The sequence below is a fragment of the Myotis nattereri genome (assembly GCF_964212035.1).
Source record: "Myotis nattereri genome assembly, chromosome: 3".
Lineage (NCBI taxonomy): Eukaryota > Metazoa > Chordata > Mammalia > Chiroptera > Vespertilionidae > Myotis > Myotis nattereri.
In genome coordinates, this window is record NC_138077.1 from 137,097,240 (window position 1) to 137,123,578 (window position 26,339).

At 43.8% G+C, this 26,339-nt stretch overlaps 1 protein-coding gene across 1 annotated transcript; it reads left to right on the plus strand.

Annotated features, from left to right (window-relative positions):
- The first annotated feature begins 206 nt into the window (after nt 1-206).
- On the plus strand, nt 207-25,970 carry STMND1 (stathmin domain containing 1). Its single transcript, XM_081087729.1, has 5 exons — nt 207-422; nt 12,877-13,057; nt 17,989-18,140; nt 24,702-24,833; nt 25,438-25,970. The coding sequence occupies exons 1-5, from the start codon at nt 342-344 to the stop codon at nt 25,720-25,722; spliced, it is 831 nt and encodes a 276-aa protein (XP_080943855.1). The 5' UTR covers nt 207-341; the 3' UTR covers nt 25,723-25,970.
- The last annotated feature ends 369 nt before the right edge of the window (nt 25,971-26,339 follow it).

Here is a 26,339-nt window from a genome sequence, read left to right on the forward strand (position 1 = left end):
CCAGCAGCTGGCCCTTCCCTCAGTTCGCTTTGGAGAGGGCCGCGATTTGCATCCCAGGTGTGATTCGAAGCCTCCTATCTTCCAGTTTTCAGTTACAGAAGTGCCGTCGCCGCCCAGCTCCCAGGTTCCGGTGATTCCGTTTATTGTGGCAACAGTTCCCGGCAACTGCTCAGGTGCCCAGCGCCTCCTGCGGAGCCTTTAAGTGCTGGAGGTGGAAGAGGCGGAGGCGCTGGGAGCAGGGACCGAGGTGTAGGGCGCGGGTTGCTGGGGCGCAGGAACACGGCCGCGAGCGCGCGGGGGCGCACGGCGGGGCCCGGCCGGAGGAGCGCGCAGCGCACAGCATGGGCTGTGGACCTTCCCAGCCTGCTGAGGAACAGAGCTTTGTCCCGGCGCCGAGGAAGGGCTGGGAAGAGGGATTCAAGGTAAAACAGGAAAAAAAAAGGGCAAAAAGCCTTTGCCACGCTTGGGGGGAGCTGAAGTGGGCTGGAGCAGGGCCTGCTGGGGCTCACAGGGGATGCGCGGTAGGGTGGGCGGGTTGGGACCAACTGTATTCAGCCGGTGTTGAACTGCTGTCTTCATCGGGATTCTTGCTGCTATAGGACCAGCTTTGAGAGGGTTTTGTGTTTCAAGAGCTAGCGAAGGTGCTCGCACCCCAGGGCAGAGACAGCGGCAGGAAAAACGGGATGTGTGGTGCGTTGTGCACGGAGCTGGGGTTGGAGGTGATTCTCAGGCGCAGGTGAGCATGCCTAGAGCTGCGTGGTTTACTAGCTTCCGGCAAGTGGGCCCTGTGGGAATTAGCTCTGGAAGAGACCTCGCTTGCCTCCTGAGGACCCTGAGGCCCAGAGCGGTGGACAACTTGCCCAAGGCTGCACCGCTTGTTTGGGGGTAGAGCTGGAGATAGAATCTAGTATTCTAAGGTCTCATTCCAATAGGCTTTCCACTCTCCCTCAAGGCTGAACCCCCCTTAATTCTTCTGGAGACAGGCAGGGTAATTTTTCCAGGGTGGGGAATGGAGGGATGGGTTGGTCCAGACAGAATGAGGTTCATGATTTCTTCCCATCCTCACCACCATCAAGATTCCACAAACTAGGAACCCACAAGGGTCCCTTCAAGAGGGGTTACCCAAAGATACTGTTACCATATAATTTATCATCCAAAGCAGGATACTTTTACGAGTGAAAGGGACACTAATAATAACTTTGCCCAGTCTGATGTACGCCCATACTGTCACCTTTCCTAAAGGGCATATTTGGAAGTACAGGTGAAAGAGCATACTTCCTATCCAGGGGCAATGTGTGAGACTATTCAGTGAGAGTTACAGCACCTATTCTGTGTGAGGCACATCTGCTGGGCTATTGGAGTAAAAAACAAACCAGGGTCTAGTGAAGGCTGAGACTCAGGCATCTACCTGCTGCCCTGGGGGAGAGCAGAAGAAAACATCTGCTTTCCACCCCAACTACCACCGGCTGCGTTCAGGGCCCAATTACCTCTTCCTGGGTCTTTCTGCCTCACCTGTCACCACCCTTGCCAGTCTGTCTTTCACACTGACAGCTATCTTCCTAAGAAAAAGCTTTCTGGAGCGAGCAAAACCGGGCATTTGGTCCCACCAATCTCTCTAATGTCATCCTCTCCTCTCCAGTCCTTCTCACTCATGGACTTTCCCTGCCCTCAAGGTTGATTCAAGCCAAGAAGTGCAGAACTCCTTCTCCCAGCCTCATCACCATGCATGTCTTTCCCTGTGCCATTCCTCCTTCCTGGAAGGCCCTTCCCTGGCCCCATTCCCGGTCGAGTGATGAATTCTACTCATCCTCCAGGACTGAGCCCAAACAATGTTTGTTTAAGCTTCTTCTCTCTCTTAGATCCATGGGCTTCGTGAGAACAATTTGCTCGTCTTTGTCATTACTCAGTATCACTTGGGGCTATATTCCTACATAAGAGAATACTTTTTTCTCTTTTTTCAAAACATATATTAAAATAATTTAAAGTTTTAATCCTTTTTGTTTTCCCTTTTTTGTACAAAAGTCTGTTTAATCTGTAATTTTTCTGGCATGATTACATATAAGACTTCAATAGGAGAAATGTTCAGAATGTATGTTTCTTTTCTGGTCATTGTCATTTGTTCCATTTTTGTGGTTTTTAATTGAACGCATTTTTTGTATAGAGCCGGAGGGCACACTAAAAAGCAAGTTCTCTGAGTGTCAAATACACTAGGTCCTCCTTGGCCAAGCCTCCCCAAGACCTGGTAGGGTTTCTGGGTTTCTTCGAGAATTTCTTGTCTGAGGTAGTCATTGCCTCTTGTTTGGATCTTTGAACAATTTCCAAATTGGTCTGTCTAGATTCTTCTTCCACTAACCACCCCTACCTGCCCTCCATCTTCAGCCTTCCACATGACCTTGAGAGTGATCGTTCTAAAATAAAACCTGATAATATCATCCTCTGCTGAAAAAAAAGTTACCAGCCATTAGGTAGGCACACAAACTAGTGATCAAGAATGTGACCACCTAGGTTGGATTTCTGGATTCACTACTTGTTGTGTGACTTAGGTCAAGTATTTAACCTCCCCATGCCTCAGTTTCCTTATCTGTAATATGAGAATAATTAATAATAGTGATTAATAATAGTGATTTTATAGAGTTGTTGTGAAGATTAAATTAATTCAATTCATGTAAAGTGCTGAAACCAATGCCTGGCACAGAAAAAGTGCTTAATATTAGTTATTACAATTATTATTACTATTATTATTATTACATTTATTTATGTAGGATAAAATCCTGAATCCTTAGCATGCCTGTCTAGCCATCCTCAAGCTGTGTCAAGTTCTCCACATTCATTCTAGTCACACCTTACTTACTACTCATTGTTCCCAAATCCATTCTGTTTCCGTCTCCAGGCCTTTGCACTCACTATTTTCTCTCCTTTCGGACTTTTCCTTCTCCCTTTTCTTGGCCCACATGCAAATATGTACCTATCTTTCAAGTTGACTCAAGAACATTCTTCTCCATTTCCCCTGTTACCATGCTCACAGAGTTGACCTTACGCCTTCTCCTATCACGTTTCAAAACATTTTTATTGTATTTGTTTCCATGTTTGCTTCCCATCCTGAGCTATCACCTGCTTGAGGCCAGGAACTGTGTTTTGTCTTTTATCTCCAGTGCTCACTACAGTGCCTGATGCAGACCAGGCACTGATGACTGTTTCTTGAGTGACTGAATGCCCTTCCCAGTTCCTTCCTGGGTTAGCATCTACCTGTCTCCTAGTAGCAGAACTAGACTAATGACAGTCAGCAAGGAGGAAATCCAATATTAAAATAACCTGAAAATAGACTCAGAGTCAACTCACATATATACCTCTCTTTCCCCACCCTGAGCACTTGACTTTGGATGTAGAATCTGGGAAAGATATGATTATTAATTAAACATTAGCTATCAGAACCGTACTGTTTCCTTCATAAATTCATAGGGCTGAGAGTTCACTAGTTCGACAATGTCTTTAAAATTAGATGAATATGTTTGCTTACATTAAATATTTATGTTTCTTGGCGGCATGACTTTCAAATTTTCGGAATCAAATTTCTTTAGACCTGCCTGCAGACTTTCTCTTCACCTTACCTTAGTCTAAGTGGTGCGTAGTCGCTGCACTGAAATAATGCATATAAAGAAACGATGGGAAACTTTTCCTCATTGGGGAACTCTCCTTCTATATTTGACAAGAAAATTCTTGTTTATTGTCAGTTAGAAGGACTTAATACTTTAATACTTCTTAAAGTTCAATTTTTACAAGAGCATGTTTCTGACTTTTTTTTAGAGTTGCTATTTGTTATTTCATTCATTAGATTTAAAGTAGAAAAAAGAAATGTTGAAGAATGAACTCTTTCTATATGTCTGTGGAAAAATATATTTATAAAATGTAACTGCCAATAATTTGGTTTTAGAAGGTTTAAGCTCCAGGGATCCTTGACAAATGACTCCCTCCAAGCAGTTTGAAAAAGTTGTTTCCCAAAAGCTTTAGAACACATGTAATACTTGCAGACCAAACAACAACAACAAAAAAATCCTGCCTATAGGTAAAATCAATGCCTTTTTTTGGAACGCTGATGATTCTTATGCATAGCTGTTAGCTTGGAATTTCCAGCTTTTCAGTTTTGTCTAAAATTGATCTAAAATTGATCAAGACAATGGAGTATAAAATAAAACTGTTACAGTTGTGCTTCTGCTACAACTTCATCTCAGGGAGAAAATGAAACCTCCCACCCCCTCCTGGCCCTCCCCCAGGATCAGCGCAGATAGATTCTTACTGGTGTGAAACTATGAGCTCTGCATGCACAGACAGAACAGGAAAACTCTTCACCTATCCCCAAGAGGCCTGGATCTCATTAGTTTGTAAATATCTCTGGTCTTTGAGTTATGTCTATTCCCAAGTCTAAACTATGAAATTGGGTTAAAATTTCTGGAATGTGTTGCACGTAGATAAGATATGTAAAAGACATTCTTAGTATACAAAAGAGAAAAAAACTTAAATTTCCACTCCAGAACCTGAAGGCTGGTATGTGTTATTTTATGCTGAAAGATTGTGTCTCATCTGCTACAGTTTAAGTTTTGGCCACTAACGGAGCTTGAAGGCAGAGTGTATCTAACTAAGCAGGCACAGGTAAAGAAAGCTCCTTGCTAAGGCCTGGATTAGTCACTTCCAGGAAACACTCGGAGGTCATGCAGGATGACGGCATTTAAATCTATTCCAATTTGTAGTCGACAGAATATGTTTGTGAAAAGACACCTTGTAGACTGATAATATTCAGATTTGCTCTCAGCTCCAATGTGGGCATTTTGTTTATTGTTGTTAAATTTTTCAAGATCTCCACTGCGAAATGTGAACTGGCAAAATTAATGTTTGTGTGTTACTTAGCACTTCACTAGGTTCAAGAAAATATAGATCTGCAAAACAAAATTAACTTGTGAATTGAGACAAGCTAGTAAGCCCGGACGAGTGGAATAGGGAAGCTGAGACAGATAGTTAAACGGTCAAGCAGTTTATGACCATCTAGTAAATCACAAAACCCTATCTTCCCTAACCAAGGACACTTAAGCATACTCCAGGGCAAATAGCTTAAATCATCCTACTCAGGAAGATAGATAGCAGAAATCCAATTACTGCCATTTGTACCAGCCACACTGAAGAACAGATGAAGTTAAGGGAATAAATCTCATTGTGGTGCATCAGCATAAAGATAATGAATATTCTATTGAGATCCTCCCCTAAGACCTCCCCTAAAGTATCAACCTTTAAAACCCTCAAGACAAAGGACCCAGGGCTTTCTCTCCCTCCCACCTTTCCCTTCTCCCTCTTCTTCGCACACAGGTGTGCATCTCCTAAACTCTAAGGGACCCCCATGAGACTTGCAACCAGTGGAGCAAAGGGCAGCAGCAGCTCATCCTAGGCTAATCCTCTGAACCTGTCTCTAAGGCCCCCTTTTCTCTGACTTTCCAATGAGCCAAAGCAGCCCCTCCTAGGCACACTTCTGGTGTTTCTATCCTAAGCCCTTCCTTGTTTCACTGTCCCCAACTTTAATAAATGTCCTCTCATAATTGCCTGTACTAGTATTCTGAAATCTTTCCTACACAAAGTCAAGAACCCCACTACAGGCTGGCTGGAGGCAGACCCGTTTGGGGCCTGGTTTCTGTCCCATAGCACTATCACTGCAGATATTGGTTTTGGTAGTTTATTTGGGAAGAGGGGAAAGAAACACAACATGGTCTTTAATTTCCATAGGAACTGTGAGCCCCTGAAAGATAAGCATCAGATAGGCTCTCCTTTTCCTTTGTTATGTGTAACAGCAACACATAGAGGGGGGCAAAAGTAGGTTGACAGTTGTTCATATGGAAAATAATACAATAATCCTATCTAATAAAAGAGAAACATGGTAATTAGCCGTACGTCCGCTACCCTTCCCATTGGCTAATCAGGGCAATATGCAAATTAACTGCCAGCCAAGATGGCGGCCGGCAGCCAGGCAGCTTGAAGCTAACATGAGGCTTGCTTGCTTCAGTGACGGAGGACTCCAACGTTCCCCGCCTGCCGCTGCCGGCCACTGAGCTTGCAGTTTGAAACATTGTTACAAATATAGAAGCTAAACAAAACCCCAGAAACCTGCTTTCAGGCAGCCGGGATCTCAGAGCTGGAGTTGAAACAGTGTTTCGATTATAGAACCCAAACAAACCAGGTAACCTGCTTTCAGCAGCTGAGGCCTAAGAGCAGGAGCCAAGCCTCAGAGCTAAAGCTGGCCCAGAATAAAAAAAAAAGAAAAAAGAAAAAAAGGAGCAGTTGGGAGCTTCAGTCACCCGCCAGCCTGAAAACAGCCCTCAGCCCCTCACCCAGACTGGCCAGGCACCCCAGTGGGGACCCCCACCCTGAAGGGGGTGTGACCAGCTGCAAACAGCCATCATCCCCTCATCCAGGCTGGGCAGGCACCCCAGTGGGGACCCCCCACCCTGATCCAGGACACCCTTCAGGGCAAACCAGTCGGCCCCCACCCATGCACCAGGCCTCTATCCTATATAGTAAAAGGGTAATATGCCTCCCAGCACCGGGATCAGCGGAGCCGCGAGGCCTCCCAGCACCAGGATCAGTGTGACAGGGGGCAGTGCCCAAACCCCCTGATCACCCTGCGGCTCTGTGTGTGACAGGGGGTGGGGCCACAACCTCCCTATCTGCCCTGTTCTGTTCATGACAGGGGAAGGCACCCCAACCCCCTGATCAGCCCTGCTCTGTGCCTTATAGGGGGGAGCTCCCCAAACCCCTGGTTGCCCTGCGGCTCTGTGTGTGTCAGGGTGCGACGTCCCAACACCCTGATCAGCATTGCTCTGTGTGTGACGGGGTAGAGCCATAACCTCCCCATCGGCCCTGCCCTGAGTGTGACAGTGGTGGCACCCCAACCCCCTGATCGGCCCTGCTTGGTGGGTGATAGAGGGTGGCGCCCCATCCGCCCCCCATGGGCCCTGCTCTGTGTGTGACGGGGTAGACCCATAACCTCCCCATCGGCCCTGCCCTGAGTGTGACAGGGTGCGGCGCCCCAACTCCCCTATCGGCCCTACTCTGTGAGTGGAAGGGGGGAGCTCCCCAACCCCCTGATTGACCCTACTCTGTGCATTACAGGGTACGGAGCCCCAACCCCCTGATGGGCCCTGCTCTGTGAGTGACAGGGGGGAGCTCCCCAACCCCCTGATCGACCCTGCTCTGTGCGTGACAGGGTACAGAGCCCCAGCCCCCTGATGGGCCCTGCTCTGTGAGTGACAGGGGATGGCGCCACAATCTCCCCATCGACCCTGCCTTAAGTGTGACAGGGAGCGGTGCCCCAACCCCCCAATCGGTCCTACCCTGAGCATGACTGAGGGTGGCATCGCAACCTCCCGATCTGCCCTGCTCTGTGCATGACAGGGGGCGGCGCCCCAATTCCCCAATCAGCCCTGCTCTGAGCCCGACCAGGGGCTGCACCTAGGGATTGGGCCTGCCCTCTGCCACCCGGGAGCAGGCCTAAGCCAGCAGGGCGTTATCTCCCAAGGGGTCCCAGACTGCAAGAGGGCACAGGCCGGGCTGAGGGACCCCCCTTCCCCCCCGAGTGCACAAATTTTTGTGCACCGGGCCTCTAGTCTTATATAATAAAAGCCTAATACACGAATTGTCCCCTTGGGAGGTCGTTCAACCGGAAGTTAGACCAGGAGACTGGGAATTCGACCGCTCACTATGATGTGCGCTGACCACCAGGGTGTGGTGCGGAACATGGCTGGCATTGGCAACGCGGTGCTGGCAGCGGGTTCCAGTGGAGGTGCTGCCAGCTTTGATGGGCCCTGACGAGAGCAGGACTGCGGCAGGATGGTGGAGCAGGTGAGCTGGCGGTACCAGGACAAGGCAGGTGCAAGCGGGGACCCAGTTGCCCTGCTGATCGCCCCACAGATGACAACCAGTGGCAGCGATGGGGAGCGGGACTGCCGCCTGGCTCCCAGGCACTGAGGGAGTGGGCAGGGGGCCCAGCCTCCGACTGATTACCCCGCAGGCGAGATGGTGGAGCAGGTGAGGGGGCAGCACCAGAAGGTGGGGTGCCAGGCAGCGTGGCAGGACTGCGAGGCTGGGGGCACGAGCTGGGGGCCTGATCTCTGCAGGCCACCCCAAGGGACCCCACCCATGCACAAATTTGTGGACCAAGCCAGGTGCCAGAGGGAAGCCGGTGCCAGCAGCCAGGGGAAGGAAGGCCTACTCTTGCATGAATTTCATGCAAGAATAAACTGTTTCATGTACTCGCAACTGTTAACCTACTTTTGCCCCTCCTGTATATGTTATACATAACAAAGGGAAAAGGAGGCCCTGTCTGATATAATGGCCATTATTAAATAACTAGAGGCCTGGTGTGCAGATTCATGCACCAGTGGGGTGCCCCAGTCTCTGTGATGCTCACTGACCACCAGGGGGCAGATGCTCAATGCAGGAGCTGCCCCCTGATAATTAGTGCACTCCCACAGGGGGAGCACCGCTCAGCCAGAAGCCGGGCTCACAGCTGGCAAGCGCAGCAGCAGTGGTCAGAGCCTCTCCTGCCTCCACAGCAGGCCTAAGGATGTCCAACTGGGAGCGGGCCTAAGCCATCAGTTGGACATCACCGAAGGCCCCCAGGCTGCGAGAGAGTGCAGGCCGGGCTGAGGATCCCCCCTTCAGTGCACGAATTTTGTGCACCAGGCCCCTAGTAATATAATAACATATAATACGTTATCTGTAAAGACTTTTCCTGAGTGGCCTTACTCTACAGGGACTGCATGGCAGTAACTGTGTCTGTAAGGACACAGAGAGAGAAAAAGTACATAGCTGCTCTCAGGCTTTCTCCTTGTGCCGATTCATATTTCATATCCATAGAGCTTTTGTTTGCTTACTTTGTTTGTTCAGTTGGTTGATTTTTCCTACCTTCCTATGCAGTTCTGAGCCACAGAACTCATTAATCCTCAACACGACAAACTGATGTTGGCTTAGCTGGAGTGATCATGTTATGTAAACAGGGTGGTAGGAGCTGTGAGTCTCCCTACCAACAGGGAGAACCCCTCACTGAACTGTGAGGACCTGAGGGTGATGGGGCCACCAGAACCTAGTGATTCATACGTAGCCTCTGAGGGGCTTTGAATGTTGGAGTACTTCTAGAAAGTGGTCAAATGTCCGTAGGTTTAAAAAATGTTGTCTGATTTTTATTGTAGAAATACCAAGTTTCATGCCAGTGTCCTTGCTTTTTATTTACTTTTCCTGTTTTAAAGAGGAATGTTTTCTGTTTAGTTCCTAGAATCCTAATTTAGAGCCAGAAGGGACCTCCCTCATTCACACTGAAGCCCATGGAGGTCTATCACCTACCTTTCTAATATTTCTGGGCCCACTGATTGTCCCCATTTTTACTGTTGCTGTCTTAGCTGGTATTTAATCAAACCTCACCTGGTTAGTAATAACTGTTCTGGCTTCCCTGTTTTGTTTCTTTCATCCTTCAATTCTTGTCATTGCACTAACTCAAGAGTGGTCTTTCTAAAAAACACAAGTGGTCATTTACTTTCTGTCATATATGACAGCCCTGCAAGGGATTACTCTTGCACTCAAAGTGAAATCAAACTCCTGTATTTGTCACAAAAGATTTCCCTTCCGCACTTCAGCACCTACCACCTTCTACTTCAGTCTGTTTCTGCTATAGTGGACACACAATATTGTTTCATGCCCTGTCTTTGTGTGCCTTTCCTTCTGTCTAAAATGTCCTTTCCTCTTTGCTCACTAGAAATTCATTCATTAAGACCCAATTCAAGCATTCTCCTCATTAACACCTTCAGCTGCACCTAAACAGGTACAGACTGTGTCAGTATAATAGGGCTTGCTACAGAGGGCAGGGGTTGGAGGGCAGAGTCCTGAGGCCCTTTGAAGACTTGGGGGCAGGGGGGAAGAGGGGGAGGAGGGGGAGGAGGGAGAAGAACAGCCCTTGGGTCAAAAGTGAAATCATAGACATAAAGAAGAATAACCAGAAGACACTATTCTGTAGAAGATGTTTATATTCTTATTTCTCCTTAAGATAATGAAGAGACTTCCTCTCTTCAGTGTGTGCCTTAGATGAGAGAATAGGTTGACTGATAACACCTAAAAGGTTCTACTGGATGAGAAGTGGGAAAGTTGCAAACCAAGCAATGCAAGAAGAGCCAGTACTGGGAGAGAGGGGGTCATGGTATTAGAGGAAATATGAAAAGTGTTTTCCTGAACTGATTTAGTGTTTAAAATATGCCTCTTCTAAAAATAAATTCCAGTTCTTTAAATTGAATTAATTGAGCATTTCCCTTATTTTTCTTCGTTGACTGTAGAACTATGAAACACTTGACACCAGCCAGCACTTGGGAATCAGTGGTGTACTAAGTCACATTTAGCCCCTTTGCATACTGTGCTTTGACCTATTTACAAGCAGGGGAACTGTGGTAGGAAGAAATAGGCATCCTTAAAAGGAGAAGGTGGGACTGTAAGGCAGCACTGGGTTTATGGAGGGCCCTCTGGAAACATGTATTGATATAAAATGTGCCTATTATTTGACCCAGCATGTTCACATCTAGGAGTTTATCCTCATGGGATGATTGGGTGAATTCAGGCTGATACATATGCACAGATATGCCAGCACTGTTCGTTATATGGATAAGTTAGAAACAACTTAGGTGTCCTTCAATAGGATTTGTTTAAGTACATTGTGATATCTAGATATATAAAAGCCTAAGCGACTGTTACAACCGAACAACTGGAACAACCAGTCAACCAGTCACTATGACATGCACTGACCACCAGGAGGCAGACGCTCAAAGCAGGAGCTGCCCCATGGTGGTCAGTGCGCTCCCACAGCGGGAGCACTGCTCAGCCAGAAGCCAGGCTTATGGCTGGCAAGCGCAGCTGCGGTGGCAGGAGCCTTCCCCGCCTCTGTGGCAGTGCTACCGAGCGGTGGCACCGGTGGCAGGTGCAGCGGGGCTGTATGAGCCGTAGCGGAGCTGTGCCTGGCCCTGGCTGGGGCTCCTTCCCAGCCGCCTGCCACTTTGGCACTGCTACATCCCTCAGGGAGATGTCAAACTGCCGGGTTTCAGCCCGAGGCCTGGCCTGTGGGGATCAGGTCAAAACCTGGCAGTCTGGCATCCCCCCACCAGGGGTCCCAGATTGCGAGAGGGCACAGGCCAGGCTGAGGGATCCCACCCATGCACGAATCCGTGCACCGGGCCTCTAGTAGTTACATAATGTACTACAGTGCAATCAGATAAATGATTACTCTCTGCCATTAAATGTTATCAGTTTCTCTTATGACTCTATTACTTTTTTATTTTTATTTTTTAAATCTTATTCAGTGGTTCTCAACCTTGGCTGCACATTAGAATCACCTGGGAATCTTTTTAAAATCCTGATTTCTGGTCCTCATCCTCCGGAAATTCTGTTTCTTTGTTATGGGGTGGGGCCACAACATTAGTGACAAAGAAACAGAATTTCCGGAGGATGAGGCCCAGAAATCAGGATTTTTAAAAGATTGCCAGGTGATTCTAATGTGCAGCCACGGTTGAGAACCACTGATCTTACTGATTGATTTTAGAGAAAGAGAGAGGAAGAGAGACATTTGTTGCTCCACTTATTTTTGCATTTATTGATTCTTGTATGTGCCCTGACCGAGGATGGAACCCATGACCTTGGTGTATCAGGAGGGTGCTACAACCAACTGAGCTGCCTGGCCAGGGCTGAAATGCTTTTTTAATCAGCAAAAACAATGAAGCTAGTTTCTTTCTTTTTAATTTTACACAGCAGCATCTTTACTTTTCACATTTGATGCTTATGAACTTGTTACTTTTGGATCTTTCAGAATGCCCAGCATAGCAGCTTGTACCTGACAGATTCATATTAGATATTACCGTTGCCCCTCGAACAGCACAGGGGATTAGGAGATCCCATCCATGCCCCTGCTGTGGAAAATCCATGTGTAATTTTTAGTTCCCCAAAAACTTAATTACAGTCATCCCTTGTTATACGTGAGGGATTGGTTCCAGGACAATTCCTCCACCCCCATATTAAAATCTGAGGATGCTCAAGTCCCTTTATAAAATGATGCAGAACAGCGCATAGAGCCGACTCTGAATCTGCTCATCCCAGCGGAGTGTTGAAAATACTGTTTTCGATCCATAGTTGGTTGAATCCACGAATGCGAAACCTGCAGATACAGAGAGGGCTGACTATATTTATTGGAAAAAAAAATCCTGTGTATACGTGGATGCACACAGCTCAAACCAGTGTTATTCAAGGGTCGACTGTATATTAGTTGTCTATTACTGATATAACAAATGAACATACATCTAATGGCTGAAAACAATATTTTTGTTTTCACAGTACCGGAGGTCAGAAGCACAAAATCAGTTCCACTCGCTAAAGTCAGGAGGTTCGCAGGGCTGGCTTCTTTCGGAGGTTCTGAGGAGGGAACTTTTCCTGCTTCTTCCAGCGTCTAGGGCTGCGTCCCCACATCCCCGGCCTAGTGGCCCTTCCCATCCTCATTGCCGGGCCTACAGCACCTTGCAAAGTGTTCTCTGCTTCCGTCGTCACATCACCTCTCCTCCACAGTCAGATCTCCCTCTGCCTTCCTCTTGTAAGGGCCTGGTGATTGTATTTCGAGTCCACCTGGACAATCCAGGATAACTTGCCATCCCCAGGTCTAATTTGATCATACCCACAGAGGCCCTTCTGCCGTGTAAGGTAGCATCTGCAGGGCGCGGGGTACTCCTCAGCCTACCACAATACCACTAGTGAGCTGCACATCCACAAATCAGGTCTTGACTCTCACAAAACGATGATTCCTTTTTCCCCTTTTCCCAGGCTGATGTGAATGTGGCTCATTCTGGGGAGAACTGCAGACCCCAGCTTGAGGCTGCCCTGCACGAGGACACTGTGGGTGACCCCGAAGGCCTGGAAAAACAGGTCCAGTTGGAAAGCTTACCCGGAACCATTCCAGAGAGTTCCCCATCTCCTATTGGAAGGAACAGAAGAATAAATTTAGGTAAAAGCCCCCATTCGTGTTAATCTCCAATAAAATACCATTTCTCTAAGTGTATTTCATAATATGTGTTTGGTGGCCCCTTTATCACAGCTTTGTGGGCCAGGGCGTGCTGTAAATGTCAAGGTCCCCCTCTCTAAGACATTAGAATTTAGCCTTAAATCTTCATTATGTGAGTAAATAATGCTAACCATGAATCTTCTGGTCATGGAGTAATTAAACCATCTTTTTTCCCCTTAACTAAGAGGCTTATTGGTGGTTGGCAATAGGCCATAGGAATAGAAGTTCCACAAGCTTTGGTTAAATTCTTTTAAACTCCACCGTGTTAGCACTTTTTCAAGGGAAAGTTCTACATTTGAAAAAATAAATAAAACCTGCATCAACTGTTTCCCCTGTCTCCCCCCATGCAAAGTATCAGCAAATCTACAGTGAAAGAATCTTTCAAAATATAAAGAAGTAATTATGACCTAGTGTGCCCTTTGAAACTGTTTGTTTCTAAATATTTTTCTTATGGTGTGTTTTCACTTTACTTCAGTTACCCCCTGATGTTGAGATGAGAGCTCTTATTTATATTTTGTCAGCCTTTGAAACAAATTGAACTTAACAAGCCTCAAGGAAAAGTACTTTTATTTGGGGCGAAGGCTTTCATTTCATTCTCCATTGCTACAGATTCTTCCCTAGGTACAGTTAGAATTAGAAAATAGGTAGGTTATACATGAGATTGTTTCTTGGGCGTTCGTGCACACGCAGGTTACCACAAATTTCACATTTGCCCTCAACTTGTGTTTCTGATTGTGCAGACGTGACCTCTGAGAAGGAGGTCAGAGACAGGGGATGCAGTGCAGGAGCAGCCCTTCCCCCCTCTCTCCCCTTCCCCCCTCTCACCCCTCCCCTGCCGCCCACCCACCCACCCCCCGCCCTGTGCGTTGCACCAGAACATATTTTTTTTCTCTCTGAAAATTCTGTTGATCGGAATCCCTCCTACCCTGCATCATGAATGCTCAGTATTTATGGTGTTAACAGACTAGAGATTGACAGGTGGACAGGAAGCTGGGTATGGCCTCGAATAGTTAGCCCGCCAGCCCTACACTGTTGAAAGCAGGATGGGGAGGACCACAGGTGAGCAGGACAGTGCCACAGGGACCAACGTGGGGAGGGAGTGAACTACCAAAGCAGATGTTTCCAAACCGTAGCATAAATTAGGTCTCAAGAAAGCTCTTACCACAGAATGAGTAGGAACTAGTGCCCTGAGCTTTATATTCTGCTGGGGTCCAACCCCAGCAGGTCCAGGGGTCCCCAAAGGTGTGGACAGAGTCAGCAAAGAAGGAATGACACGGAGACAGCGTTCAGTTGATCAGCAGCCTAGCCAGGATCTCTAGCCACGTTCTGGTCAGGATCTCCAGCAAAGTTCTGGTTAGGATCTCCAGCCAGGTTCTGTGTCCATGTTCTCTTGCTAGGTTCTCCAGCCAGGTTCTCCAGGTTCTCCAGCCAGGTTCCCTCGCTAGGTTCTCCAGCCAGGTTCTGTCCAGGTTCTAATCAGGTTCTCTTGCCATGTTCTATCCAGGTTCTGTAGCCAGGTTCTGTCTCTAGGTTCTTCAGCCATGTTCTGTCTCTAGGTTCTGTCTCTAGGTTCTGTGGCAAGTTTCTGTCCAGGATCTTTTGCCATGTTCTGTCTCTAGGTTCTGTCCCTAGGTTCTGTGGCCAGTTTCTGTCCAGGATCTTTTGCCATGTTCTCTCCAGCGAAGTTCCTCTGTCTCTAGTTTCTGTGTAGGTTCTGTGTCTAGGTTCTGTGTCCTGTTGTCTTGTTACATCTGTATTTATACCAGTTGATTCCAATCCTATCAATCTCTATTCCAAAGGTTAGGGCGTTTCTTATCTCCATTCCAGGGAGTAAAGATTATGTAGCTTAAGCATGATTGTTCATAGTTAAAGTGATTAATTACCCGCCTGGCACTTAGTTAAGGGGTTTTATTCCCTCCCTAACTTCAGGGAAAAATCCCTACCTGGGGAAACAACCTTTCTTAGAGAGGACCTTGGTTAAAACACATAGTGCCACGAAGGTGAGCAAACATATTAAGAACAGTATGCCATATATGCCAGGTCCCTTGAAACAGCAAGGATGGACCGGCTCCCGGCAATATTCTTTCTCTGCCCAATCCTCCCTCTGCCCCACACACACCCCTCTGCTCTCTGCATCCCTGCTCTTCATATCTACAGGGTGTATTTGTTAAAAATTTCTTTAAAAATTTTTTTTTAAATCCTCACCCAAGGATTTTTGTTCTATTGATTTTTAGAGAGTGGAAGGGAAAGAGGGAGAGAGAGAGAGAGAGAGAGAGAGAGAGAGAGAGAGAGAGAACGATTGATTGCCTCCTACATGAGCTCCAACTGGGGGGATCAAACCTGCAACTGAGGTAGTGCCCTTGACCAGGAACTATCCAGCCTTTGGTGCGTGGTCAGATGCTCTAACCACTGAGCACCTGCTGGGGCAAAAATTCCAAGTTTCACACTAACATTTCCCAAGTATTTTCCATGGGGGAAAAAATGAAAAAAATGTTATTTTGAATAATTTCAGATTGAGGAAAAGTCGCAGAAAACAAAGAATGCCTATATTCTTTCATCCACATTCCACAAATGTCAACATTATACCACATTTGCATTTTCATGGTCCCCTCCTGCCTCTGTTCCTCCTTCCCTCTCTCCCCATCTCATATACAAATATATTTTTTCTGAGGGTAAGTTACAGACATAAAGATAATTTACTCCTAAATACATCAGCAAGTGTTTCTTAAAAACAAGGACATTCTTTGCAAAATCCCAGTACAAGAATCTGAGTCAGGAAACTGCCATTGGCACAGCACTGCTATCTCATCTGCAGACCGTATTCAGATGTGTCAGTTGTCTTACAAACCTCCTTTATAAGTGTCTGGTTCCAGAGCTAATTCAGAATCACATGTTTAATTTAGTTGTCATGTGGTTTTAGTCTCCTTTAATCTGGAACGATCCCTCGGCTTTTCTTTGTCCTTTATAACCCTGATATATTTGGAGATAGAGGCCATTTATTTTGTAGAATGTCCTCAGTTTGGGTTTGTCTTATATATTTCCTCATGATTAGGTCCGAGTTATGCACTTTTCACAAGAATGTCAAAAATTATACTGTATCCTGCTTAGTACATCAATCAGGAGGTATGCGATATCTATATTTGACTTTCATTGGGGGTTGTGTTTTGGGGGGCCTTGCAAAATTTTTTAATATAGTAAAATTCATCAGTCTTTTCTTTTATTTAATCTGGTTTTTGAGTCGGTTAGAAAGCCATTCCCTACAATAAGGTCAAAAACAAACTCACCCATGTTTTCTTGTATGACTTCACTTTTTATACTTATGCTTATGAAGAATTTCTAGTGGCCAGAGAAAGTGCTAATGTAAATGTTCCACTGAATAGGAAACACAATGTGTGATGGCACATTACTAAAAGCAAAATTTTACATATTAACAATGGTGACCTCTGAATGGTAAGAGAATGGACATTTTTATTATCTTTTCTTTAATTCTTTTCTACATTTTCCAATTTTATTATGTATTATTTTTATAATTACCATGTTATTTTTAAATATTTCCCCAAAATTCTTCAATATCCCAAGAAATAATTAAAATTGGTCAGAATGACTTGACTTAGTCCAAGAATTTCTGTATAGGTTAATGACTGTAAATGTCAAGCCAAATACTTCAGTGGATTCAGAAAAGAATTGATTGAAATGATTAAGATAATTTCATTGTTTTAGTGACCAGTGTCCACAATGACATTCTTTTTAGAAATATCCTGAAAGAGAAGTGTATCGTGACAAATGGGAGCCCGTGTACTTGGCATGCTTGGGAAGAGTACAGTGAGGTGGTGAAGAACATGACTGATGAAATCAAACAGACTTGAGTTTAAATCCTAGTTCATTTACTTACTACCCTTGTCACCTTGAGCAAGTTAATTAGCCTCTCTCATATCGGGTTTGTTTTTTTTGTTTTTATAAAATAGAGTTAATAATATCTCTCCTACAGAGTTTATGTCTGATTTAGATGTTATAAAACATAGAAAGTACTTCATATAGTCCCAGGTTATAGATTTTCATGAAAGGACTCCACCCACTAGATGAATGGATTTGGTTACTATCCAGACTTCCTGATGGTTACAAAGTAGAAGATAGCTCCTTTCTGCAGACTCCCCTTGGCATCTTTGTTTTACAATGTGAAGTTGTAAAAATGGATGCTTTCTTGTTTATTTCTATAATTGAGTGATTTGTGATGGGGTTGTCTCCACACAGTTTATAAAAGCTCCCCTATAAACTGTTTCAGTGCCACTTTTAGAGTTACTAATAAAAATTTAGCTGATACCACTTGACTCCAATTCTGATAAAGTTCAAAGACTCTTCTCAAAAAGGCATATTTTTACTTATGGAGACTTAGCAGATGGTGTAATTGTAAACTCGGAGTTGCAGAACTAGAAGTCTCTTGGCAACATCATGCTGTTTATCCTTTTGTATACAAAGCATAGAAACCAACTGCAGCTCGGAAGAGTCACCCAAAGAACATCTCATTCTGAGCTGTGGCTTAGCTTCGTAATTAGTGCAGCGAACCCATGGAGCTGTACCCAAGTGTACAAGTGTTGTTACAACAAAAAGCTAGTACATAGCAGCACGTGAGAGATTTTTTGTTATGTTAATATGGGGTCTGCTCAGTAAACAGTATATTATGTTGATGTGTATCCTCTGTTAGAACAGTAAGAATTTGAACTTCAAAGGATTCAAAGATTTATAATACAAACAGATATTTAGCTAGGAGGGATGAGTGTAAGATTTAATTAAGTAGCATGACATGTATGGCATTCATTTAGCATTTGATTGATAATCTCTTCAAGCTTAAATTTTGCTTTTTTTCCCCTTGGAAGACTTAACAACCAATGGATTAATCCATAAACCGCAACCCCTAGAGAATCGAGAGCGACAAAAGTCATCAGACATCCTGGAGGAATTAATTGTTCAAGGAATAATACAAAGCCACAGCAGAGTATCTAGAAGTGGAGAATCATACGATGTCACGGCAAGTAATTTTACAATGAACATTAGCTTATAGTTAAAAATAGCAATAGAATATGATTGATCCCAAGTTATTTCCAGCATATGCATCTTATAGTCACAGTACAGACAGCATTTATCTTAGCCAGTTTTTTCTCCCATAAATTCCCTCACCTTTCTGCACACTATCCTTCTCTATGGATTCAGAATTGCCCTAATAATTAATGATTAATGAATTCAATAAAACATATCTTGGGTTTTACTAAATTTGAGACACAATAAGCCCCGTTGAATAACATGCCTCATTCTTGCAGCAATTTTTATTAAGCATTGCTTATATATTAGGAACTGTGAATATAAAACTAATTTCTGATTTATCTAATAAGAAAATAAGCCTTAATACAAAAGCTAAACCAGATAAGCTTATATATTTATATACACAGTCTAAGGTCAAATATGAGAAAATGCAATTATAGAAATGGTTTTCCTCTTATTTTTCTTTGTTGATTCATCTTGACTAATCTTCATTGTTTTTCCTTTAGTGTGAGTAATATGTTTACTCTGATTTTAACTTATTGTGGCCAAAGTCTTGAGGTCTTAATTTTTTAATAAGTTCTGTACAAATTTGTGAAGAGGATAGCAGGTTTTGTTGCGTTTTTGTTATTTTGTTTTGTTTTCATATTTGTTTGTTTTTTAAGCCAATGCACTGAGGCAGCACCAATAGTCCTAACGCATAGTCAAAAGAAAGAAGATAATAGAAGAAATAACAAGGAAAAGAAGCCTGAGGGGGGGGGGAAATGGATGGGAAAGAAAAAAAGAGACAGAAATGGTGGCAATAGAGCCCAGAAATCATATCAATGGCTTGTGTTGTAGGGAAAACAGTCAGCTGGGAATAAAAAGATACATTATTTAAATAGAGTTTGCACCTAGACCAAGTCACTAAGTGTTTGAATAAAGGCCATTTTCTCTTCCGTTTAGGAAATGCTGAGTATTCATGAATAAAATCTAAAGTGGCATTTTCTTGTGAAGAAGGAAAAGAAGCCCTGTAGAAAGTACTTGTAGGTGGGGGGGAGGGGGGGGAGAGAATGAGGAGATTGCTAAACCTTGTAAATGACATTATCAGGCTGCCAACAACAAGAGAATGTGAGGAAAGGGAAAGTGAAAATGCACCATAACATGGAAAAGATAATGTCAACATAATGACAATTTACATTTATATAGTGGCATGATACAAGGCATTTGGGAGTACCTTGTTTGAAAGTCCCAAATACAATGCATCTTTAATACAGAAAGAGAGAGGACAGATTTTTTTCCTATCTGTAGACTCGAGGGTGGGGGTGAGAAAAAATGAAGGTGTGTCAAAAGAAAAAGACAGGAGAGCAATCTGGAGGCGGATAGACTGTGGAAATGTTGAGTAGCTAAGTGATGCCTTCTTAAGGGAAATGCTCTGGAACCTTAATGCCAACAGGAATAGCATTAAAACATTTTCCAGTGATTCAAATGCCAGGGATGAATGAGTTCAGACTCAGACCTTGCAAAGGCACCAACAGGGTTAATTAACATGAGCTACATCATGAAAGAGATGTCTCTTTTAAAAAAAAGAAAACTGTAGGCTTGACTTGCAATAACATCATTAAGTGAGCCAAAGATGAAGGCTGTTTTCATATTCTATAGCGATGGAATGGTTGTCAGGAGCATAGCTGCAGTGTTCTCAGGATTTAAATGTGATGGGATTGCAGAGATAGGTAAGAATAATACAGCTCTTTTGTGTTTGTTTGTTTGTTTGTTTGTGTTGTTTTTTTTGGGGGGGGGGGTTGATTTTACTTTGGAATTGGGCCAAGATGGCCCTGGCCTAAGATTTAAACAGGCCGGCAGTAATCCATAGCGGTGCCTTTTATTGCCTAGTGCAGTGACGGCGAACCTTTTGAGCTCGGCGTGTCAGCATTTTGAAAGACCCTAACTTAACTCTGGTGCCGTGTCACATATAGAAATTTTTTGATATTTGCAACCATAGTAAAACAAAGACTTATATTTTTGATATTTACTTTACATATTTAAATGCCATTTAACAAAGAAAAATCAACCAAAAAAATGAGTTCGCGTGTCACCTCTGACACGTGCGTCATAGGTTCACCATCACTGGCCTAGTGCAGTGGTCCTTAACCTGGCTGCACACTCGAACCACCAAGGAAGCTTTCAAAACCCCAGTGCCCAGGCTCCACCTGGGACCAGTGGCTGCGCTGGAAGCTCCCGGTGCTTCCCAGGGGCAGCCCAGGCTGAGAACCACTGCCCTGCAGTGTCAAGAAACAGGCACACAGCCTTCCAATTCATCCCAGAGCTGGCAAGGGTTGAAGCTTTTGAAATTGAAATCCCCCAGTCGCTGTGAAGAGAATTCTGAAGAATTCCTAACAATATAACATATTAGCAGTTATAACACTAAGCTTATACCCAGGCAGCATAAGGAAATGAAGGAGAGATATGATCGCTCATTGTCAAGGTAAAATCTCCAATTCATGTGTAGTTGAGAACAGAAGTGTGTCAGACACCAGGTGCCCTGCCTATTTTAAGGAAAGGTATAAGGCCACTGTGAAAAGATGAGAATTAAACTTGAAGGACAAAAAGGGACCCATATTAAGAATGGAGATATTATTAAATAGCTAATACTTTTGACTATCTAATATTTAATAATATTTTTAGGGAGGGGGAAAACAAATGATAAAAATTGGCTAAAAAACAAACCAGAGTGAAGGGAAACAGAAAGAAGATGGTCAAAAGGGGATGCTAATGTCTTCCGTTACGGCAATGTGATAAATCCAGTCAGACATGTAAACACTATTTTTTTATGGCTTAAAAAAACATTTTAAATATGTTGGGGGAAAAAGAGTAATAGATATGAGAATACTTTAGAAACAAGACTTATGTACACCAACAGTATACTTAAATACAAGGGCATTTGAGACATAGCCAGGTTCTCTTTAATTCAGTTATCATTTAGAGTAACATATAATAAAAGATGCTGAAAAGTGAGGGTCCTTCGTTCATCTTCTGAATCAGGGGACTCCCCTGTAAGCCAGTCTCTCCCCAGAAGTCCACCACAGAGCCCCCTTTTGCCTTTTTTTTTCTCTTAATTTCATCTTTTGCTTGTTGGCAACTACTATAGCAATTCCATAATGCCCTCTGGATAACCTGCTTTCAGGCATATTCATACTAATAGATGTTATGTTCACTCAGAGAAAATACAATGATATGTAAGAAATATAATATTTAGAAGCTAAATATCAGACTAAGTGAATCAGTATATTTTAAAACATTCTAATGAGACATAACTAGCTGTATTATTTGCATTGGTGTTCTGCACACATGTAAATACTAGAGGCCCAATGGACGAAATTCATGCAAGAGTAGGCCTTCCTTTGTCCAGCTGCCGGCACCGGCTTCCCTCTGGCACCCAGGACCTGGGCTTCCCTTGCAGCCCTGGCTTCATCTGGAAGGTCATCCAGAAGGATGTCCAGAAGGACATCTGGCCTAATTAGCATATTACACTTTTATTATTATAGATGTGTATGGATTGGGATGGATCTCTTTAGCGAGATGTGATTGGTTCTCATTTATCCACATAGGTATTAACTGCTTTAAGTGTCTTTCATCCCAGACTTATTTCTCCCTATCTCTTAAGGCATCCTGAGTCTCGCTACATAAGATTCTGAATTTTCTATTGACTCCTCCTGTCTCCGGTCAGAGTTTATTCCCTTCTCAGCAACTTCTGTACTTGGTAACCTTTAGTGCAGTTAGGGTGTTTGTCCACATTGCATCAGAGTCTCTAACATTATTTGCTGAACCTCAGGGGGAGTTTGTTGAGGAGGAAGTCACTGGGTAAAGACCAATAATGCCAGTTAACGTTCAGACTGACCTTCCCCAGGAGGTCTAGCAGTGACAGAGCAGAAATGATACATCTCTTCCCAGAAGCTTTGTCCTATTTTATGCGCAAGGCTCCAGTACGGGCCATAGCCAAGGTGGGTTCATCTGTAGGTCAATAGTTAATTAAGGAAGCTCTGAGGAATACACAGTGGTAATATTATACAGTTAGATTGGCTGGAAAAAAGACCCAAATCTTATCACAGCATCTTAGGGCATGGCAGTTCTCCAGTGGTGTTCTTAAAATTATGGGACTAGTAACCTCTATAGGGATTTTTTTTTTAAATACATTTTTATTGACTTTAAAGAGAGAGAGAGAGATGTCAATGTGAGAGAGACACATTGACTGGTTGTCTCCTGCACGAGGGGGACTGAGGTATGTGCCCTTGACTGGAATCGAACCCTCGACCCTCAGTCCACAGGCCAATGCTCTAACCACTGAGCAAGCCAGCTAGGACCATCCCAGTTATTTATAATGAACAACTCACCACATAAAACTACCTCAAGGCTGTTACTGAACCAAAACTTCGACAAATATTTCCCCTTTAAAAGGCTTTCTGAGAATCACAGATCTTAAGGCTGGAGGAAGCTTAGCCATCCCAGGCCCCTCGTTATTTTACATTTGAGAAAACTGAGCACATAGAGCAAAGGTGCCCTGTCTCAGGTGACACAGTAAGTATGAGTGGTAGGCAGGCCAGAGGCTAAAGCCCAGCCCCCTGCCTGTTGGCCCTGCGATTCCAACTCTCATTCCTCCCTTTTGTGATAAATATTATATCTTGGTTATGATTCCATGTGGTTATTGGGAAAAAAAATCACTGCTTTCACCAAATGAAAAGTAATTTGCACTTTTTAAAAATATTTTTTTATTGATTTCTGAAAGGGAGAGAGATAGAAACATCAGTGATGAGAGAGAATCACTGATCGGCGGCCTCCTGCATGCCCCACACTGGGGATCGAGCCCGCATATGCCCTGACCAGGAATCGAACTGTGACCTCCTGATTCATAGGTTAACACTCAACCACTGAGCAACCCTGGCCATGCAAAAATAATTTCCATTTACTGAGTGGCTAAGATCTACTTCTCCTCCCCGTTTAAAAAAATAATCCCATGAAAAAGTATTATTAAACCTATTTTACAAATGAGGAAGGCAAGTGTTATGGAATTTAATGCCAAGCCACACCATGGCTGAGCCAGGGTTCAAACCCAGGTCTTTCTGGTGCCTTTTCTGCTATGCTAAATTGTCTCTCTTTGATTTATTTTCTGGGTATTTACAGTATTGCAGTCTGACGAGACAGTCTTTTAGATATTACAATGGATATCAATATCTCTTTTGTCTTTAAACATCTTTAGAGAAATTATCTATTCAGTTCACTTTATAATGAAGCCTTGGAGTTCATTGAGACCTCCCCCAGTCGTAATGAATCCATGTATAGTGAGCTAAAAAGACGTCCATATAAAGTGAGGAAAGCAAATTGCAGAGCAGTGTCTGTAGTATAATCCCATTTATGGTTGACTAAAAATTACAGATGTAGTCTACGGCCATACCACCCTGAACATGCCCGATCTCGTCTGATCTCGGAAAATTACAGATGTAATTTAAAGTGGTCGTGATCAGAGACCACATGCCAAACAGAGAATTAGAAGATTATTTATGTATCATTTTAATTTTTTATAATTAATGTATGTTATTTTAACCCAATGTTTAAAAGAATAAATGTGAAAACTTTATAAACCCGTTATAACAGCGGTTCTCAACGTGTGGGTCGCGACCCCTTTGGGGCTCGAACGACCCTTTCACAGGAATAGCCTAAGACCATTGGAAAACACATATATAATTACATATTGTTTTTGTGATTAATCACTATGCTTTAATTATGTTCAATTTGTAACAATGAAAATACATCCTGCATATCAGATATTTATGATACATAACAGTAGCAAAATTACAGTTATGAAGTAGCAACGAAAATAATTTTATGGTTGGGGGTCACCACAACATGAGGAACTGTATTAAAGGGTCGCGGCATGAGGAAGGTGGAGAACCACTGCTTTACAACAATGTTACTTTTTCTGAAACTAGGAATTATCATTGGAAAGCCATTATTACTGCTTTGAACTGTTTAAAGTTTTGTCATTCATATGAAATGGATGGTTTTTTCTGCTGTCGATGTACCAACAGCAAAGTCCAGCACAGGGTTGCTGCCCAGTAATCGTTAATTCTCCCCTCCCTATGACCAGAAGTGCTGGGAACTAATCTCCATCCCAAAGGAAAGTCATTTGTCATTTGTGGCATATTATAAAATCATCGGGTTTAACTTTATACCTTGCATCACAAATTCATCACTCATCCACCACCTTTTTCTATCTTGTGTTTGTTCTCAAGTGTTTTTTTTTTTTTCCCCTTCTCCTGAGTCCTCACCCAATTCCAGGACATTAGTGCATTCTTTCATGTTTTTTTGGTAATAACCTGTTGTTTTTTTCTAGGCACCAATAGATTTTTTTTCTTCAGGACTCAGTTCTGTTGTTACCAGTTTTCATGTTGTTTTTTAAATTGAACACTGTAAAGTTTAGAGTTTTAGGTTTTACATTTTAAACTGTTTATTTTACCTTCAGCCTCTCTTTGCCAATGAGTACATTTGTTTCTCCGTTTTAAAAAGTGTCTTCCTCCAGGTGAACATGACTGAGAAGCCACTGAGAAAGCCACCAGCCAGGCTGAAAAAACTCAAGGTCAAAAAGGAAGTAACAGATTTCACAATGAAGGACATAGAGGAGAAGATGCAGGCGGTGGCCGAGCGCCGGAAGGTACCTGGGCTGGGGCGGCGCTGCCTGCTGAGATGAGCCTTTCCTTTCAGCAGCGTTGAGACAAATTGTGTGGATTTGTATTATCTTCATTATCTGTATGCTTCTTACGCTGTATGCTTAATTTCTTTCATGTGTATGGTGAAGGAATAAGGTAATATCTTGAAAATGGTTGAATTAGTTTCATCAATATAGCCTAAGCAAGCAATATCCAATTCCCAGAACTAAGTGCGGACTTTTCTTCATATGAAAAAAGAAAAACTTTAGTTGGGGCTAGGGGTGAGGGGAGGTGTGGGGATGGAGGATGGGAGGTGAGAGGAGGCCTAACAGACCATCACAGACCTCCTGCAGCCCCTGCACAAGTGGCCCTCATATCCCTCCCACAGTCTTCACTGCCATCTCTCTCCTGGGCCTTTCCAACTAGACTAGGAGCTGCATGAGGGTAGGGAGTGTGCCTGTCTTCTTCAACAGGAATTCCTTAACGTAGGTTTGTTAAATGACTAAATAATGAAATTGGGAAGCCATAAACGTTAACCACAGGCAATATTAATGAAAACATAGAGAACATTATTTGGACTTTTTTTCATTCTTCAATCCTGCCTTTCAGACGAAAGAAGAAGAAATGAGAAAGAGACTGCGGAGTGACCGACTTCTGCCCTCTGCCAATCATTCAGAGTCAGCTGACCCAGGTGGGGCTGAGGTTCCATTTGCCAAAGGACTTAACCCTGTGAGTTCTGCCATGTTTGAGCCGTGGGACCTGCAGGGAGGAAAGCCGTTGAAAAGAAAGAAGAGCAAAAGTGATGTGACCTCAAATGATAGAGACTACAGTTATGAAGGTATTGGCATCGTGGAGTCAGACATGTCCTACAACCAAGAAGATCACATATTCTAATGAGCCATTTATGTGAATTCTGTGAAAAAGCATCCATTTCCCCCAGTCATGCCAGGCTTTGTATGTCTTATCTTTTTCTTTGACTGCCTGGCTGCATGGACTAGTTAGCTGAGTAAATTAAATGGCTAATGGTTATGCTAGCTTCACAAAAAGGAAGATTCAACTACTTTTGATATTAAAAGTTGGCTTCAAACATTGTGAAGATGTCTTTATTAGTACCTCCAGCTTACAATAATGTGTTTGTGCCCAATGAAACCCTTCCTTTTTGCTCCTGCCCCTTGGCTGTGTCCACCCTCTGAGGGTCCTGTAAGACAAATTGCATGGATCTTGTCAACTGATGGCCATTGGCACCAATTCAATTCCAACAGGAATTCCAAATTTGGGGTGCAGTAAGAAGGAAACTTTATTCAGTGCAAAAGGGCTCAACTGTGATACAGCACGGCTATGAGAATAGCAGGGCTCTGAGGCAGCCCTGGAGCCAGGCCCTCTCCAGCTAGACAGCTCTGCCCTGCTCCTTGCTGGTCTGCTCACTGCTGTGCTGGTCTGCTCCACTGTGCTTTGGTTTGCTCTGGCTAATTCGGTTTCTACCCCATCTTCAGTCTTTGGTGGAAAGAGAA

Excerpts from the sequence above, each read along its gene's own strand:
- STMND1 (XM_081087729.1), top strand. The coding sequence starts at position 342 with ATGGGCTGTGGACCTTCCCAGCCTGCTGAGGAACAGAGCTTTGTCCCG. Across the intron at positions 13,058-17,988 it reads GAACAGAAGAATAAATTTAG|ACTTAACAACCAATGGATTA; the intron begins GTAAAAGCCCCC and ends TCCCCTTGGAAG. Across the intron at positions 24,834-25,437 it reads CGGTGGCCGAGCGCCGGAAG|ACGAAAGAAGAAGAAATGAG; the intron begins GTACCTGGGCTG and ends CCTGCCTTTCAG.